This window comes from Triticum urartu, chromosome 7A (assembly GCF_056163025.1).
Source record: "Triticum urartu cultivar PI428250 chromosome 7A, HENAU_Tu73, whole genome shotgun sequence".
Classification (NCBI taxonomy): domain Eukaryota; kingdom Viridiplantae; phylum Streptophyta; class Magnoliopsida; order Poales; family Poaceae; genus Triticum; species Triticum urartu.
This window is the reverse complement of record NC_141879.1, coordinates 733,659,664-733,677,991: the sequence shown is the minus strand read 5'-3', so window position 1 is coordinate 733,677,991 and position 18,328 is coordinate 733,659,664. Positions and strand designations below refer to the sequence as shown.

The 18,328-nt window shown below is 43.7% G+C and overlaps 1 protein-coding gene and 1 pseudogene across 1 annotated transcript; one reads left to right on the top strand and one right to left on the bottom strand.

The window, feature by feature from the left end:
• Positions 1-486: 486 nt before the first annotated feature.
• On the bottom strand, positions 487-1,671 carry LOC125530955 (26 kDa endochitinase 1). Its single transcript, XM_048695365.2, has one exon. It carries the CDS (start codon positions 1,577-1,579, stop codon positions 626-628), a length of 954 nt encoding a protein of 317 aa, XP_048551322.2. The 5' UTR covers positions 1,580-1,671; the 3' UTR covers positions 487-625.
• Positions 1,672-2,384: 713 nt separating this feature from the next.
• The window catches only part of LOC147962433 (uncharacterized), an 89,137-nt pseudogene continuing 73,193 nt past the window's right edge, over positions 2,385-18,328 (top strand).

Genomic DNA, 18,328 nt, shown 5'->3' with positions numbered 1-18,328 from the left:
TTCTCTGTTCTATTTTATCGATGCACAAACTCTTGTTTACCATCTCACGTTTCCGCGGAGGACTTTGATGTTACTAAGGTTCAATCATCACAGATTCTGAATCGGCAACTGGGGAACATGGTTGTGTTGCGCAACGAAGTTGTTTTACATTTCCACAGATCCAGACATCATCTTATCTGCCCCTGATCCTTAAGTAACATAGGCACCATACCTAGTTAAACCTAGATGTATCACGTTTGCCATGATTGAACTCTTTAAGAAGCATTTAGTGTTCATCTCGAAGCAAGAGCCAATATTTTTGGTAAAACTCAGGGGGTGTTTGGTTCAGGGACTTTTTAGTCCCAGAGACTAGAAAAAGTCCCTAGGAACCAAACAGGAGGGACTTTTTCTACAGGGACTAGAAAAAGACTCTACTAGAGAGTCTTTTTTGATTAGTCCCTGGGACTAGAAAAAGTCATAGGACTTCTCAACCAAACACCCTCTCAATACAAAGCATCTATACCGGATGCTTTTATTGAGTTCCTTATGAGATGTAACCATAGTTACAACTTCCAACATCTAGATGAGAGAGGATGCTCTTATTGTATTTTGTTTGGAGGGGTTATATATAAATATAACTAATTAGTTAAGCGAAGGGCCTCTGATTGTAGCAGTCGAGGTTGTCACCATAGCCAACACCGAGGATGTCACAGTAGCGCTTGTAAAATCCTATCCGATCGGCGACTCGGCTGTCCTGCCCATGCCCGCACTCGATCCCGCCGTTAACTATGTTGGTGATCACGCCAAACCCGGGCACCCGCCCTGCAGCCCGGTCCGTCCCTGATGGGCTCCACTGGCCCGTGATCACAGCATGGCTCGACGGCTTTGGCGCCTGTGCCGTCATCCAAAACCACATCGCTGTCTTAAACGACACCGTCGGGTCCGTGGCAACCAGGTCTGGGTTGCGCAGCAGATCGACCCCAATGGCCCGGCCTGCCGGCCCGTAGTTGTAGTTGTGGGAGAGCTGGATCGGCCCACGGCCGTAGTAGCTCTTCCCTGGGGCGCACGGCCATTGCGCGCTCGGAGTGCAATAGTTGGAGGTGGCGCCACGCTCCTGCTTGAAGCAGTAGCCCCACGCGAAGGCTCCGTCCGGCGCCGTCGCCCACCCACCGGTGGTCTCGTGGGAGGTCTGGGCCAGGAAGGCGGCCACCTCGCGCTTCCGGGTGTCCGTGCTGCCCGTGGTGCCGAAGCCCCGGAAGGCGCCGGCGGCCGCGACGAAGGCGTCGTAGGTGTAGAAGCCCTTGGCCTGGCAGGCGCCGTCGTTGCGGTGCAGTAGCATGCGGTCGAAGAGGGCGCGGGAGATGATGGAGGACACGCCGCCACCGCCGGAGGGTGTGGGGGTGACGGGCGTGCTGCCGCAACCGGAGCACTGGCTCTGGCATCCGTCGCCGCAGTAGTCCGAGGTGGAGCCGCACCAGCCGAAGCGGCTGCAGCAGAGGCAGTTGGGGCAGGTCGCCCCGCCGGCCTGGGAGCCGCACTGCTCGGCGACGGCCATGGCGGCCGCCATGGCAAGCACGGCAAACAACGCGAACGCTCTCATCGTGGGTAGCAACGAACCACTATCTTGTGATCCAAGTGTGGTGGTGGTGGTGGTGGTGTGTGTGTGTGTGTCAGAAGCGGTGGGGAGTGCACGTCTTTATATAGGTGTCGCGCTACTCGATCGCCATGATTGATCTCTCTATCTATCTACCTGCTCGTCATGCGATCGAAAGATCAAACTTGGCGGCTTATATCCGGTCGAGAGGCACGGCGGTGAGCGGCTGGCCATGCATGCATGATCGAGAGCGTGTGCTGGTATGCACGCATGTGGAATTTTAGTCCATAGATGACGCAGGACATTCATGGACGGAGCGTGTGCTGGAATGCAATTCCCAATTTTCCTTTTCGAAGTTCATCATTTATCTTCCTTTCCGTTGAAACAGATAATCGTGCACGCATTCGCACTGCCTTGACTTTTTTTTCTTTTCTTTTCCCGCTCCTTTCCTTGGAGTCTGGCGATACATATTGATCGTGCCAAGCTAGCTAACAACAACGTTGCAATGTATGTGTACTCCCTCCGCTCCAAGCGACACTTTGTACTAAATCAGCGACACTTAATTTGAAATGGAGGGAGTACATGTTTGCTATTCTTGGGCCGCTTAATAGTTTTTTCGCATGTCCAGCCAATTCCCAGGCGTAGCACCGAGCCGAATATGGGGAGGCTGTGGCTGCTCACGGCATCACCACCGAAGAAAAGCAATCACCGAGGAGCCGTGACATCATTGTAGGAAGCTACGAAGAGTATTGCCGAGTGCGGGTGCATGGTGGGGGCGGTCGCTGGAGGGGGAGTGGGCTTAAGGGGTGCCATGGGCGATGGAGGAGGCGAGTCGAGCGGGAGTGGTTGCATGCTACAGTGCCTCCTGCTCCAGGTGGTGGGGACTGTAGGTTACCCCGGCATCAGAGGCGGCTCGATGGGGTGGGAGTAGGAAGGTGAAAGGCAGGAAGAAGAACATGGCACACACGGAATCATGACAACAACAAAAATCGAGGCGTCGCTTATTGACATATGTAGCTTGGCCTCGTCTCTAGTGCTCCACTAAATAGGTTGGCGCAACACTGCAACCACCGAAGCCGTTTTGGGAAGGTTCCATGGACCGGTTTTAGAACCTTCCATGTGCTGTTTTAATTCATTTTCATTTCTATGTGTTTTTATCGATTTCCTTAGGGGGGGGGGGGGGGGCGGTTTTATTTATTTTTCAGTTTTTTCTCCTTTTCTTTTCTCAAATAGGCATTGTCTTTTCTAATACACGTTGTATATTTTTCATATACATGTGTAACATTTTTTTTGTACACGTGGAACATTTATTTCGAATGTTAAACATTTTGAGCTTCACTTTGAACATTTTTTTGAGTGTTACCAGACATTTATTTTTTATTATGCAAATATTTTTTTCTATTATATTAATGTTTTATAAAATGTCAAGAACAAATTTTTGACCCTGTGAGCATTTAGTAAATGGTACGGACATTTTACACTGCATGAACATTTTTTTAAACTGGGATGAACATTTTTAAATGTTTAACTAAATTAATTTTTGAAATGTATGTGCTTAGAATATTTCAAAATATAAACAAAAGAAAAAAAAATTAAGCATGGCTCCTATAGATGTGCATTTTCTCCTACTTGGTGCATCTGCAATTACTTTTGTATGAGAACACACATGGCTGGCAGAGTGTCGCCGCCTCACATGTTGGGCCTGGCCCATGTCTGGGGTCACTCTGAGCGATGCTCCCCTAGCGCTCGCTGAATGCAAGGCATAGCAGTCCCATGTTATAGAGCACCACCCATCGACAAGCCCGTTATTTAAGTTCTTGTACGTCGCCTCCTTATAGCCCACCAAGAGCATCTCTAGCATATGTCGTAAAAGGCCCCCACTCCCCGAAAATTCTGGCCCATGTGCAGGTTTGGGCATTTTTGTGGCCCGAACAGGCCTTGCATATCCGGCGGACGTGGAAATATTTTTCGCCCCCCAACCATATCCCCTCTGCCACATTTCATCTCGTCCACTCCTTCGGTGGTTTCGCTCTGACAAGCAATTGGAGCTAAAATGGAGGGCGGTTTTGGCGACATGAGCGGTACACCTCCTCTGGGTAGTGCAGGCCTCGGTGCTGTACCTCCTTCGGGTTGTGTGGGCGGTACCGACCTCAATGGTGCACCTCCTCTGGGCGGTGCGGCGGGGTCGTTGCTGCCGCCAATGAAGGACTTCGTCTCTGACGAGGCGTACTCTAACTCCAACGGGTCGATCTCTTCATGCACCTAGCCCATTCTGAAGATGACGCGCGATGAGCTCGCCGCAATCACCGACGACAGTATGAATATAGTGTGGATGTTCTGTTTGAGGTGTTCCTGAACTTTATAATCGTTTTCGGGGCACCCAAAACTAGTTTTGCGGGACGAGATCTTCCAGTAGCTGCTAGAGATGCTCTAAGGCGGTAAGTATGAGCAGGCCTCCTATATTATGATGGTCGGCATTATACCGGTCATGCGTTGCTATCCCAGTTCATCTCGCTTGCCTTCCTAGAGCAAGTGTCCCTAAAATTTCAGAGCACTGTGTTAGTGATATTGTTTCCATATTTCTTGCTAAAAATTGTGTAATCAGTTTTATTTAAGCATAATAAAGCATTCATGGTGTGTTTAATTGAAAGGTCACTGTGCATTAAGAAGTTATTCATTTTTTTCAAATTTATTCATTGTGTATTAGAGGAATTTTCACCATGTATTTAAAAAATGTTCAGAATGTTTAAAAAATTACTAATCTGATTGCGCATTTGAAAAGTGGTAAATGTGTACAAAAACTTGTTCTAATGTATAGGAAAATTGTACAATGTATATGAAAAATAGAGAACAAAATATGTATATGAAAAATGTTAATCATGTATTAAAAATGTTAAAGATGTATACAAAAATGTACAATATTTATGGAAAATTAGACATCAAAACATATCTATGAAAAAAATGTTAATCATATATTACAAAAAATGTTAAACGTATATATAGAAAATGTTTGTGATGTATACAAAAAATGTACAACATTTATGGAAAAACTAGAGATAAAACATTAAAGTTTTAAAAATGTTAATCATGTGTTTGGAAAATGTTAAACATGTATATGAAAGTGCAACTAATCTCCGAGTGGTTTTGGTAATTAATAACAACATATACATCATTGATCTAATATTCATTGCAAATAGATTTTAGAAAAGAGCAATGATTGGTATAGCAAGGACTAATGGATGTAGACCCCTCAAAATGTCAAGGACAAGAATTGACAACTCCAAGACTCTACATTTTGGTTTAGTGATCCAAGATCACATTGAGTCCCTTGGGAAAGTCAATACTATTAAAAGGAGATGAGGTGTTCACGATGAGGTTGTTGCTCAAGTGCTTAGTGGTATTGCTCTAAAAAACCCCAGTCTTTTTCTCAAAAACACATCTGTCCAAACCCTAATTCCCTATCTCAAATGTAGAAAAAGGGTCAAATGTGCGACACATTAGTCCCGGTTTGTAACAGAATCGACACTAATGTGTCCATTAGTGCTGGTCCAACGGCTAGGCGGGAGGAGCTCTTTAGTACCGGTTCGTGGCAAACCTTTAGCACCGATTCGTGCCACGAACCGGTACTAATGAGAGTGGTGACAAGATGTTGTCAGAGTGGGCCCCTCCAGCACCTTTACTACCGGTTCGTGCCACGAACCGGTACTAAAGGTCGTCCTATATAAACCCTTCGTCCACCAGCACTCTGTTCTTCCCCCTTTCCCCTCTCCCTCTCCTCTGTTCTTCCCTTCTTCCTCTCGAGTTCATCACAAAATTTGCCCCAAATTTGTCAAGATTTGCAGGCCCCCATCCATTCAAATGATCACAAAGGTTAGCAACTTTGTCCTTTCATCTCTCATTGCTAGATTAGCTCTTGCATTGGTTTATATAGTGATTAATTGTGGGTTTTAGTAATTTGGGAGGAATTATATGTGGTAGTATTTGATTTATATGCAAATTGAGGTCAAAATAACACTTAGTTTGCATATGTAGGTGTGGTTTACTTAGTGCCTTCTAAATCTCCGTCGTAACCATCGTCGATTGCCCGTACCGTCCCGTCGCCGGCACCACCTTGTGGTGAGCCTCTTGTTCATGAAATTTTATATAAAAATTGATGTTTGTGTGATTTGGATATATAGTTACTCGTATAATTATCTTACCCGTACGTTGTTTGTTATACATAGTGCCATGGTTTTGATATCGGTCCCCGTCGGCCCTCGCCCTTGTTATGATTCGGATGTGGTATATTCTCTTTTAAAACTATTTGTTGCATTTCATGTTTATGACAAATTATGCCCATCAAGCTGACATAGATATTTGTATGTAGGAGGTAGTTGAACCGGAAATTCCAACCGACCCTATTGTCGAGAGGTTAAATTTAGTTGAAAGAGAAAACGAGGATTTGAAAGAAAAATTGAAAAGAATTGAGGGGGAGAAGATGGAATTGGAGTTGCATGTTTCCGATGTCGTCGATGATCACAAGATTAAGATGGAGAAAATGCGCTTGAAGATTAGAAAGATTAGAAAATATGCCATTCATAGTGAGGCTTGGTATCATTATGCTGTTGGATCAATTGTTACCTTAGTTGCGATCTTGATCGCATTTGTTGTTGCATTTAAATTCTTTAGCTAGAGAGTTATTTGTTTGTTGCATTTAAGTGTTGTATGAACTTTATGTATTGTATTAATTTGGTGTTTTCGGTGCTGTGTATTAAAGATGAGCCGGCAATGGATGTACGATGACCGATGCTCTCCCGAGTTCATTAATGGCGTGCATACTTTTCTGCTTGCGGCTGAGGCAAACAAGCGGGCGGATGGTTTTATGCCTTGTCCATGTGCTGGCTGTAAGAATGGTCACAATTACTCTATGTCAAGAACCATTCACGTCCACCTGTTTGAGTCCGGTTTCATGCCCCACTATAATGTTTGGACCAAGCATGGAGAAAGAGGGGTTATGATGGAAGACAATGAAGAAGAAGAGGGCGACGACAGCTATCCTGGCCATGGGTTCCCTGAATATGATGATACAACAATGAGGGAAGAAGCTGAGCCGGTAATGCGGGAAGAAGCTGAGCCGGCAATGCGGGAAGAAGCTGAAGAAGAGGCATCGGATGAGCCCGTTGATGATCTAGGTCAGGCCATTGCCGATGCAAAGAGAAATTGCGCAAGTGATTTGGAGAACAAGAAGTTGCAGCGCATGTTAGAGGATCACAAAAAATTGTTGTACCCGAATTGCGTAGGTGACAAGAAAAAGCTGGGCACCACACTGGAATTGCTACAATGGAAGGAAGAGAATGGTGTATCTGACAAGGGATTTGGAAAGTTGCTGGTAATGATAAAGAATATGCTTCCAAAGGACAACGAATTGCCCGAGAGTACGTACGAAGCAAAGAAGGTTGTCTGCCCTCTAGGGTTAGAGGTGCAAAAGATACATGCATGCCCTATTGATTGCATCCTCTACCGCGGTGAGTACGAGGATTTGAACGCTTGCCCGGTATGCGGTGCATTGCGCTATAAGATCAGCCGCGATGACCCTGGTGATGTCGAGGGCGAGTTATATGTCTCCAACGTATCTATAACTTTTGATTGCTCCATGCTATATTATCTACTGTTTTGGGCAATATTGGGCTTTACTATCCACTTTTATATTACTTTTGGGACTAACCTATTAACCGGAGGCCCATCCCAGATTTGCTGTTTTATGCCTATTTCAGTGTTTTGAAGAAAAGGAATATCAGACGGAGTCGAAACGGAATGAAATCAACTGGAGAAATTATTTTTGGAAGGAAACACACCTGATGGACTTGGACCCCACGTCAGAAGATACGGGAGCTGCCCACGAGGGTGGGGGGCGCGCCCCCCTGCCTCGTGGGGCCCCCGTGGCTCCCCTGACGTGCTTCTTCTGCCTATATAACTCCATATACCCTAAAACTTTCAGAACGCAAGATAGATCGGGAGTTCCGCCGCCCGAAGCCTCCGTAGCCACCAAAAGACAATCGGGACCCTGTTTCGGCACCCTGCTGGAGGGGGGAACCCTCACCGGTGGCCATCTTCATCATCCCGGCGCTCTCCATGACGAGGAGGGAGTAGTTCTCCCTCGGGGCTGAGGGTATGTACCAGTAGCTATGTGTTTGATCTCTCTCTCGTGTTCTTGATTTGGCACGATCTTGATGTATCGCGAGCTTTGCTATTATAGTTGGATCTTATGTTTCTCCTCCCCCTCTTCTCTCTTGTAATGAATCGAGTTTCCCCTTTTGAAGTAATCTTATCGGATTGAGTCTTTAAAGACTTGAGAACACTTGATGTATGTCTTGCCATGGATATCTATGGTGACAATGGGATACCACGTGCCACTTGATGTATGTTTTGGTGACCAACTTGCGGGTTCCGCCCATGAACCTATGCATAGGGGTTGGCACACGTTTTCGTCGTGATTCTCCAGTAGAACTTTGGGGCACTCTTTGAGGTCCTTTGTGTTGGTTGAATAGATGAATCTGAGATTGTGTGATGCATATCGTATAATCATACCCACGGATACTTGAGGTGACATTGGAGTATCTAGGTGACATTAGGGTTTTGGTTGATTTGTGTCTTAAGGTGTTATTCTAGTACGAACTCTAGGGCTGTTTGTGACACTTATAGGAATAGCCCAACGGATTGATTGGAAAGAATAACTTTGAGGTGGTTTCGTACCCTACCATAATCTCTTCGTTCGTTCTCCGCTATTAGTGACTTTGGAGTGACTCTTTGTTGCATGTTGAGGGATAGTTATGTGATCCAATTATGTTAGTATTGTTGAGGGAACTTACACTAGCGAAAGTATGAACCCTAGGCCTTGTTTCAACACATTGCAATACCGTTTACGCTCACTTTTATCACTTGCTACCTTGCTGTTTTTATTATTTCAGATTACAAAAACTATTATCTACTATCCATATTGCACTTGTTTCACCATCTCTTCGCCGAACTAGTGCACCTATACAATTTACCATTATATTGGGTGTGTTGGGGACACAAGAGACTCTTTGTTATTTGGTTGCAGGATTGCTTGAGAGAGACCATCTTCATCCTACGCCTCCTACGGATTGATAAACCTTAGGTCATCCACTTGAGGGAAATTTGCTACTGTCCTACAAACCTCTGCACTTGGAGGCCCAACAATGTCTACAAGAAGAAGGTTGTGTAGTAGACATCAAGCTCTTTTCTGGCGCCGTTGCCGGGGAGGTGAGTGCTTGAAGGTATATCTTTAGATCTTGCAATCGAGTCTTTTAGTTTCTTGTTTTATCACTAGTTTAGTTTATAAAAGAAAATTACGAAAAAATGGAATTGAGTTTGTCTCATACGCTTCACCTTTTTAATATCTTTCGTGAGTATGATGGAAAGGATAATTGTGCTCAAGTGCTAGAAGAAGAAATCTATAAAATGTTTGGCACTAAATATTTGAATGATGAGCATTATTGCAATGTTGTTAGTATGAATTCCTTGAATATCCATGATGCCAATGATATGCAAAGCCACAAGCTTGGGGAAGCTATGTTTGATGAAGATGATATTTTGTCCCCCAAGTTTTGATGAGCAAATTTATTATGATGAAAGCATGCCTCCTATCTATGATGATTATTGTGGTGACACATATGCTTTAAAGAATAATGATAACCATGAAACTTTTCATCTTGATTTCAATTTTCAATCCCATGATAGTTATTTCGTTGAGTTTGCTCCCACTACTATTGATGAGAAGAATTTTGCTTATGTGGAGAATAGTAAATTTTGCATGCTTGTAGATCATGAAAAGAATGCTTTAGGTGCTGGTTATATTGTTGAATTCATTCATGATGCTACTGAAAATTATTATGAGGGAGGAATATATGCTTGTAGGAATTGCAATAATATCAAGTTTCCTCTCTATGTGCTTAAAATTTTGAAGTTATGCTTGTTTTGCCCTCCTATGCTAGTTGATTATTGCTTCCATAAGTTGTTTGTTCACAAAATACTTATGCATAGGAAGTGGGTTAGACTTAAATGTGCTAGTCATATTCTTCATGATGCTCTCTTTATGTTTCAATTCTTATGTCTTATGTGAGCATCATTCAAATCATCATGCCTAGCTAGGGGCGTTAAACGATAGCGCTTGTTGGGAGGCAACCCAATTTTATTTTTGTTCCTTGATTTTTGCTCATGTTTAGTAATAAATAATTCATCTAGACTCTGCTTAGATGTGGTTTTATGCTTTTAGTTAGTATTTGTGCCAAGCAGAACCTTTGGGAAGACTTTGGGAAAGTCTTGTTGATCATGCTGTAAAAAACAGAAACTTTAGTGCTCACAAGAATTGCTGCCATTTTTTTTGGAGAGTTCTATTTAGTTAATTCTTTTTGAAGATGATTAATAGATAAATTATTCAGGTCCAGCAATTTATTTTATAATTTTATGAGTTCCAGAAGTATAAGTTTGAGGCAGATTACTACAGACTGTTCTTTTTTTGACAGATTCTGTTTTTCATGTGTTGTTTACTTATTTTGATGAATCTATGGCTAGTAAAAGAGTTTATAAACCATAGAGAAGTTGGAATACAGTAAGTCTAACACCAATATAAATAAATAATGAGTTCATTACAGTACCTTGAAGTGGTGATTTATTTTCTTATACTAACGGAGCTTACGAGTTTTCTGTTATGTTTTGTGTTGTGAAGTTTTCAAGTTTTGGGTAAGGATTCGATGGACTATGGAATAAGGAGTGGCAAGAGCCTAAGCTTGGGGATGCCCAAGGCACCCCAAGGTAATATTCAAGGATAGCCAATAGCCTAAGCTTGGGGATGCCCCGGAAGGCATCCCCTCTTTCGTCTTCGTTCATCGGTAACTTTACTTGGAGCTATATTTTTATTCGCCACATGATATGTGTTTTGCTTTGAGCGTCATTTTATTTTTTTACGATTTGCTTGCTGTTATTTAGAATAATGTTTTGCATCTTTTATTTCAATAAAAGTGGCATTGATAGCCTTTACTATGCCTAGGTTACAATTATACATGTTGCTGTTTGAAAACAGAAAGTTTACCGCTGTTGCAATAATTCCCTAGAAAAGTCAGAATGTGATAAAATGTTGAAACATTTTTGCATATTACTCTCTGATAAATTTACTATAGTGGGAATTTTCTTTCATAATTTTTGGGGCTAGGGAAGTATGGATGTTGCAGCATTCTTTACAGATTATCCTGTTTAGGCAGATTGCTGTTATGTTTGCATTGTTTGCATATGTTTGCTTCTTTAATGATTCTATTTGAGGATAGGACTATTAAATATGCAGAGGCATTTAGTATGCAATGTTGAATAATAATTTTAGTGATTTTCTACAGTAGAGTATGATAAGGTTTTTGCAATGGTTTATGCTAACTTATCTCACGAGTCCTTGTTGAGTTTTGTGTGGATGAAGCTTTTGAGATTTAGGGAGACCGTGATATGAGAGGAATTAAGGAGACACAAAAGCTCAAGCTTGGGGATGCCCAAGGCACCCCAAGATAATATTTCAAGAAGTCTCAAGCATCTAATCTTGGGGATGCCCCGGTTGGCATCCCACCTTTCTTCTTCAACAACTATCGGTTAGTATCGGTTGATCCTAAGCTTTTACTTCTTCACATGATGTTTGCTATTCTTAGATGTCATTTTCTTTTGCTTTGCTTGATGTTTGAATAAAATACCAATATCTGAAATTATTAAATGTTAGAGAGTCTTCACATAGTTGCATAATTATTCGACTACTCGTTGATCTTCACTTATATCTTTCGGAGTAGTTTGTCGTTTGCTCTAGTGCTTCACTTATATCCTTTTAGAGTATGGTGGTAGTTTTATTTTGAAGAAATAGATGAACTCTCATACTTCACTTATATTATTTTGAGAGTCTTAAATAGCATGGTAATTTGCTTAAAATCCTAATATGCTAGGTATACAAGATTAATAATAAAATTCTCTTATGAGTGTGTTGAATACTAAGAGAAGTTTGATACTTGATGGTTGTTTTGAGATATGAGGATGGTAATATTAGAGTCATGCTAGTTGAGTAGTTGTGAATTTGAGAAATACTTGTGTTAGAGTTTGTGATTCCCGTAGCATGCACGTATGGTGAACCGTTATGTAACGAAGTCGGAGCATGATTTATTTATTGATTGTCTTCCTTATGAGTGGCGGTCGGGGACGAGCGATGGTCTTTTCCTATCAATCTATCCCCCTAGGAGCATGCGCATAATACTTTGCTTTGATAACTTCTAGATTTTTGCAATAAGTATATGAGTTCTTTATGACTAATGTTGAGTCCATGGATCATACGCACTCTCACCCTTCCACCCTTGCTAGCCTCTCTAATACCGTGCAACTTTCGCCGGTACCATAAACCCACCATATACCTTCCTCAAAACAGCCACCATACCTACCTATTATGGCATTTCCATATCCATTCCGAGATATATTGCCATGCAACTTTCCACCGTTTCGTTTATTATGACACGCTCCATCATTGTCATATTTCTTTGCATGATCATGTAGTTGACATCGTATTTGTGGCAAAGCCACCGTTCATAATTCTTTCATACATGTCACTCATGCATCATTGCACATCCCGGTACACCGTCGGAGGCATTCATATAGAGTCATACTTTGTTCTAGTATCGAGTTGTAATCATTGAGTTGTAAATAAATAGAAGTGTGATGATCATCATTAATAGAGCATTGTCCCAAATAAAAAAAAGAAAGGCCAAAAAAAGAAAGGCCAAATAAAAAAAGATAAAGGCCAAAGAAAAAAAAGAAGGCCCAAAAAAAAGGGGCAATGCTACTATCCTTTTTCCACACTTGTGCTTCAAAGTAGCACCATGATATAGCGAGTCTCATATATTGTTCTTCAAAGTAGCACCATGTTCTTCATATAGAGAGTCTCTTGTTTTGTCACTTTCATATACTAGTCGGAATTTTCATTATAGAACTTGGCTTGTATATTCCAATGATGGGCTTCCTCAAAATGCCCTAGGTCTTCGTGAGCAAGCGAATTGGATGCACACCCACTAGTTTCTTTTGTTGAGCTTTCATATACTTATAGCTCAAGTGCATCCGTTGCATGGCAATCCCTACTCACTCACATTGATATCTATTGATGGGCATCTCCATAGCCCGTTGATACGCCTAGTTGATGTGAGACTATCTTCTCCCTTTTTGTCTTCTCCACAACCACCATTCTATTCCACCTATAGTGCTATGTCCATGGCTCACGCTCATGTATTGCGTGAAGATTGAAAAAGTTTGAGAACATCAAAAGTATGAAACAATTGCTTGGCTTGTCATCGGGGATGTGCATGATTTAAATATGTTGTGTGGTGAAGATGGAGCATAGCCGGACTATATGATTTTGTAGGGATAACTTTCTTTGGCCATGTTATTTTGAGAAGAGATAATTGCTTTATTAGTATGCTTGAAGTATTATTATTTTTATGTCAATATGAACTTTTGTCTTGAATCTTATGGATCTGAATATTCATGCCACAATTAAGAAGAATTACATTGAAATTATGCCAAGTAGCACTCCGCATCAAAAATTCTTTTTTATCATTTACCTACTCGAGGACGAGCAGGAATTAAGCTTGGGCATGCTTGATACGTCTCCAACGTATCTGTAATTTTTTATTGCTCCATGCTATATTATCTACTGTTTTGGACAATATTGGGCTTTATTATCCACTTTTATATTACTTTTGGGACTAACCTATTAACTGGAGGCCCAGCCCAGATTTGTTGTTTTATGCCTATTTCAGTGTTTTGAAGAAAAGGAATATCAGACGGAGTCGAAACGGAACGAAATCAACTGGAGAAATTATTTTTGGAAGGAAACACACCTGATGGACTTGGACCCCATGTCAGAAGATACAGGAGCTGCCCACGAGGGTGGGGGCGCGCCCACCCCCCTAGGGCGCGCCCCCTGCCTCGTGGGGCCCCCGTGGCTCCCCTGACGTGCTTCTTCTGCCTATATAACTCCATATACCCTAAAACTTTCAGAACGCAAGATAGATCGGGAGTTCCGCCGCCCGAAGCCTCCGTAGCCACCAAAAGACAATCGGGACCCTGTTTCGGCACCCTGCTGGAGGGGGGAACCCTCACCGGTGGCCATCTTCATCATCCCGGCGCTCTCCATGACGAGGAGGGAGTAGTTCTCCCTCGGGGCTGAGGGTATGTACCAGTAGCTATGTGTTTGATCTCTCTCTCGTGTTCTTGATTTGGCACGATCTTGATGTATCGCGAGCTTTGCTATTATAGTTGGATCTTATGTTTCTCCTCCCCCTCTTCTCTCTTGTAATGAATCGAGTTTCCCCTTTTGAAGTAATCTTATCGGATTGAGTCTTTAAAGACTTGAGAACACTTGATGTATGTCTTGCCATGGATATCTATGGTGACAATGGGATACCACGTGCCACTTGATGTATGTTTTGGTGACCAACTTGCAGGTTCCGCCCATGAACCTATGCATAGGGGTTGGCACACGTTTTCGTCGTGATTCTCCAGTAGAACTTTGGGGCACTCTTTGAGGTCCTTTGTGTTGGTTGAATAGATGAATCTGAGATTGTGTGATGCATATCGTATAATCATACCCACGAATACTTGAGGTGACATTGGAGTATCTAGGTGACATTAGGGTTTTGGTTGATTTGTGTCTTAAGGTGTTATTCTAGTACGAACTCTAGGGCTGTTTGTGACACTTATAGGAATAGCCCAACGGATTGATTGGAAAGAATAACTTTGAGGTGGTTTCGTACCCTACCATAATCTCTTCGTTCGTTCTCCGCTATTAGTGACTTTGGAGTGACTCTTTGTTGCATGTTGAGGGATAGTTATGTGATCCAATTATGTTAGTATTGTTGAGGGAACTTACACTAGCGAAAGTATGAACCCTAGGCCTTGTTTCAACACATTGCAATACCGTTTACGCTCACTTTTATCACTTGCTACCTTGCTGTTTTTATTATTTCAGATTACAAAAACTATTATCTACTATCCATATTGCACTTGTTTCACCATCTCTTCACCGAACTAGTGCACCTATACAATTTACCATTGTATTGGGTGTGTTGGGGACACAAGAGACTCTTTGTTATTTGGTTGCAGGATTGCTTGAGAGAGACCATCTTCATCCTACGCCTCCTACGGATTGATAAACCTTAGGTCATCCACTTGAGGGAAATTTGCTACTGTCCTACAAACCTCTGCACTTGGAGGCCCAACAACGTCTACAGGAAGAAGGTTGTGTAGTAGACATCAGCGAGCGCCCCAGGAAGAAGATTCATGCCAAGGTGATGTGGTATGCTCCTATAATACCATGGTTGAAAAGTTTGTTCCAAAACAAAGAGCATGCCAAGGCGATGCGATGGCGCAGAGAAGACCGTAAGAAAGACGGAAAGTTGAGAGTACCCGCTGACGGGTCGCAGTGGAGAAAAATCGAAAGAAAGTACGGAAAGTAGTTTGCAGATGACGCAAGGAACGTATGGTTTGGTCTAAGCGCAGATGGCATTAATCCTTTTGGGGAGTAGAGCAGCAACCATAGCACCTGGCCTGTGATTCTATGTTTGTATAACCTTCCTCCTTGGTTGTGCATGAAGCGGAAGTTCATTATGATGCCAGTGCTCATCCAAGGCCCTAAGCAACCCGGCAACGACATTGATGTGTACCTAAGGCTATTAGTTGAAGAACTCTTACAACTATGGAATGGAACATGTATACGTGCGTGGGATGAGCACATGGGGGAAGAATTTGACCTAAAGGCGTTGCTGTTCGTGACTGAGGGAGTCCTAGATTAGGGGGTGTCCGGATAGCCGGACTATACCTTCGGCCGGACTCCTGGACTATGAAGATACAAGATTGAAGACTTCGTCCCGTGTCCGGAAGGGACTTTCCTTGGCGTAGAAGGCAAGCTTGGCGATACGGATATGTAGATCTCCTACCATTGTAACCGACTCTGTGTAACCCTAGCCCTCTCCGATGTCTATATAAACCGGAGGGTTTTAGTCCATAGGACGAACAACAATCATACCATAGGCTAGCTTCTAGGGTTTACCCTCCTTGATCTCGTGGTAGATCTACTCTTGTACTACCCATATCATCAATATTAATCAAGCATGACGTAGGGTTTTACCTCCATCAAGAGGTCCCAAACCTGGGTAAAACATTGTGTCCCCTGCCTCCTGTTACCATCCGCCTAGACGCATAGTTCGGGACCCCCTACCCGATATCCCCCGGTTCTGACACCGACATTGGTGCTTTCATTGGGAGTTCCTCTGTGCCGTTGCCATCAGGAAGGATGCCTCATCCCGTCTTTAAAGACGGCACCGTTGCTAAGGGAGCTTTGGCTGTCGGCCAAACTCTCAGGCTAGGTGGTTTCCTTATGACCGCCTGTTCTGCTGCTACGCCGATGATGACCTCTCGGGTCATCGAAAGCAATCTTCACGTCAGCTTGGAATTCGCCGAGCAGCTAGATCCAATGGAGCTCTCTTCCCTAAACGAGCTCTTGGATCGCTTTGCCGCCCTGGGAGTCGCTACGGATTATGACCAGATTGGGCCTAAACCCGATCTGAGAGAGATTAACTCTCCCCTGGTCACCCATCATGTTGCCGTGGTAGAGGGATAGTGCGGCGACCCTTCATCTATCTTAAGGACTAGCTATGTCCGGATTCCGGATCCCTCCAAGCCGGATACCCGCGGAGGGGAAGACATCACTCAAGACCTGAACTTAAAGTCAGGCGACGGGCTAGATTCATTGGACAACATCCAAGAATCCAAACTTCCGAGTTCGGAAACTCCTTGGCCCCTGGGTCTCAGATGTGGTAAGGTTTCGGATTTGATTCCACCCACCCACCCGTACATAAGCGATCTATATCAAATTAGGCAAGAGCCCGAAGAAACAGTACATCATTACTGGGCCAGATTCCTCCTGGTTATGAACAGGATAAAGGACTGCCGTGAGGAAGACGCAATTTCATTCTTCTGCAATAATTGCACGGACAAGGGAATCCTCAACGCCATAAGTCGCCGTGATATTACACACTTCGCTAACTTGGCGTCCATAGTACGAAAGTACTGTGCGATGGAAAGCGCCTGGAAAACCGAAATAAAATTTTGGGACAATCCGGCCTTGAATACAAACCCAGTCCGAAATAAAAGGGTGCATCATCGCCAGACACCCGGGTTCAATACGAAAAAGCAAAATCCCTCTACAGGGCATGGAACCGTGCAGGAAGGATGGCTTAATGGACCCTGTAAAATTCACAGTGCAGAGGGCGCCACACCAACTCATAGCCTTAGAGCATGTTGGGTACTCCGGCAGGTGGCAAAAATTGGCGAAGATCTTCTAATTCCAGAAGCCACATAAAGCCACCCCAGAGACACCAGTATGGTATCAACAGTCTTCGAGACTTCGCATCAAATAATATGCGAAAAAGAACACTCCGCAGCCTTGTCGAAGTCTACCAAGTAGCAACAATAAACCCATGGAGTGACACGCCTATTACTTTTAACGCCAGTGATGAACCTAAATTCCGAACAGCCCAAGCACTAGCCACATTGGTCCTCAGTCCAATAGTGGACGACTTTCGTCTTACCAAGGTACTCATGGATGGCGGTAGCGGATTGAACCTCATTTATGAGGGAACCCTTCAAAAAATGGAAATAGACTTGAACCGCATTGAGCGAAGCAGCACAACCTTTAGAGGAATAATACCCAGTCGGGAAGCGCGCTGTACAAGAAAAATTACACTAGATGTGGTGTTCGGCACGCCGGATAATTACAGGTCCGAAGAGGTCACGTTCCAAGTGGCCTAGTTCAGTAGCGGATATCATGCTCTGCTAGGGCGGGAAGCGTTTACAATCTTCCAAGCAATACCCCATTACGGGTACATGAAGCTCAAGATGCCCGGGCCTAACGGAATCATCACTCTCGCTAGTGATCCGGACATAGCACTCCGCGCCGAAAACAAGACAGCCGCACTGGCCCTCGAGGCGCTATCCGAAGCCCTAGCGGCTGAGGAACTGACTGCGCTGCGCTCCACAGTGAATAGGGACGATGTGATACTCGACAAAAGATCCAAGTCCACCTCCTTTAAACCGGTGGACGAAATAGTCAAATTCCAGGTCCATCCAACGGACCCCAATAAAACAACTTCCATTGGGGCACAGTTAAACCCTGATGTAGACGCCGCACTGCGAGAGTTCCTACGAGAGAACTGGGACATTTTCGCCTGGCACCCTTCAGACATGCCAGGAATCCCACGCAGGTTGGCCGAACACAGCTTAAATATCCTAAAAGGATTCAAGCCATTCAAACAGGCTCTTCGGCGTTTTTCCGAACCTAAGAGACATGCCATGGGAGAGGAACTAGCCAAGCTATTGGAGGCCGGATTCATCAAAGATATAAAACATCCGGACTGGCTAGCAAACCTGGTAATGGTACCAAAGAAGGACAAATCCTGACGCCTGTGCATTGATTTTAAAGACCTTAACAAGGCTTGCCCAAAGGATCCCTTCCCTCTCCCCCGCATCGATCAAATTATCGACGCCACCGCAGGACACGATTCGTTGTGTTTCCTCGACGCATACTTTGGCTACCATCTGAAGGAAATATGCCCTAGAATCAATAATAAAGTTATTATTTATTTCCTTATATCATGATAAATGTTTATTATTCATGCTAGAATTGTA

Coding starts and splice junctions, on each gene's coding strand:
- LOC125530955 (XM_048695365.2), bottom strand. CDS start 1,579: ATGAGAGCGTTCGCGTTGTTTGCCGTGCTTGCCATGGCGGCCGCCATG.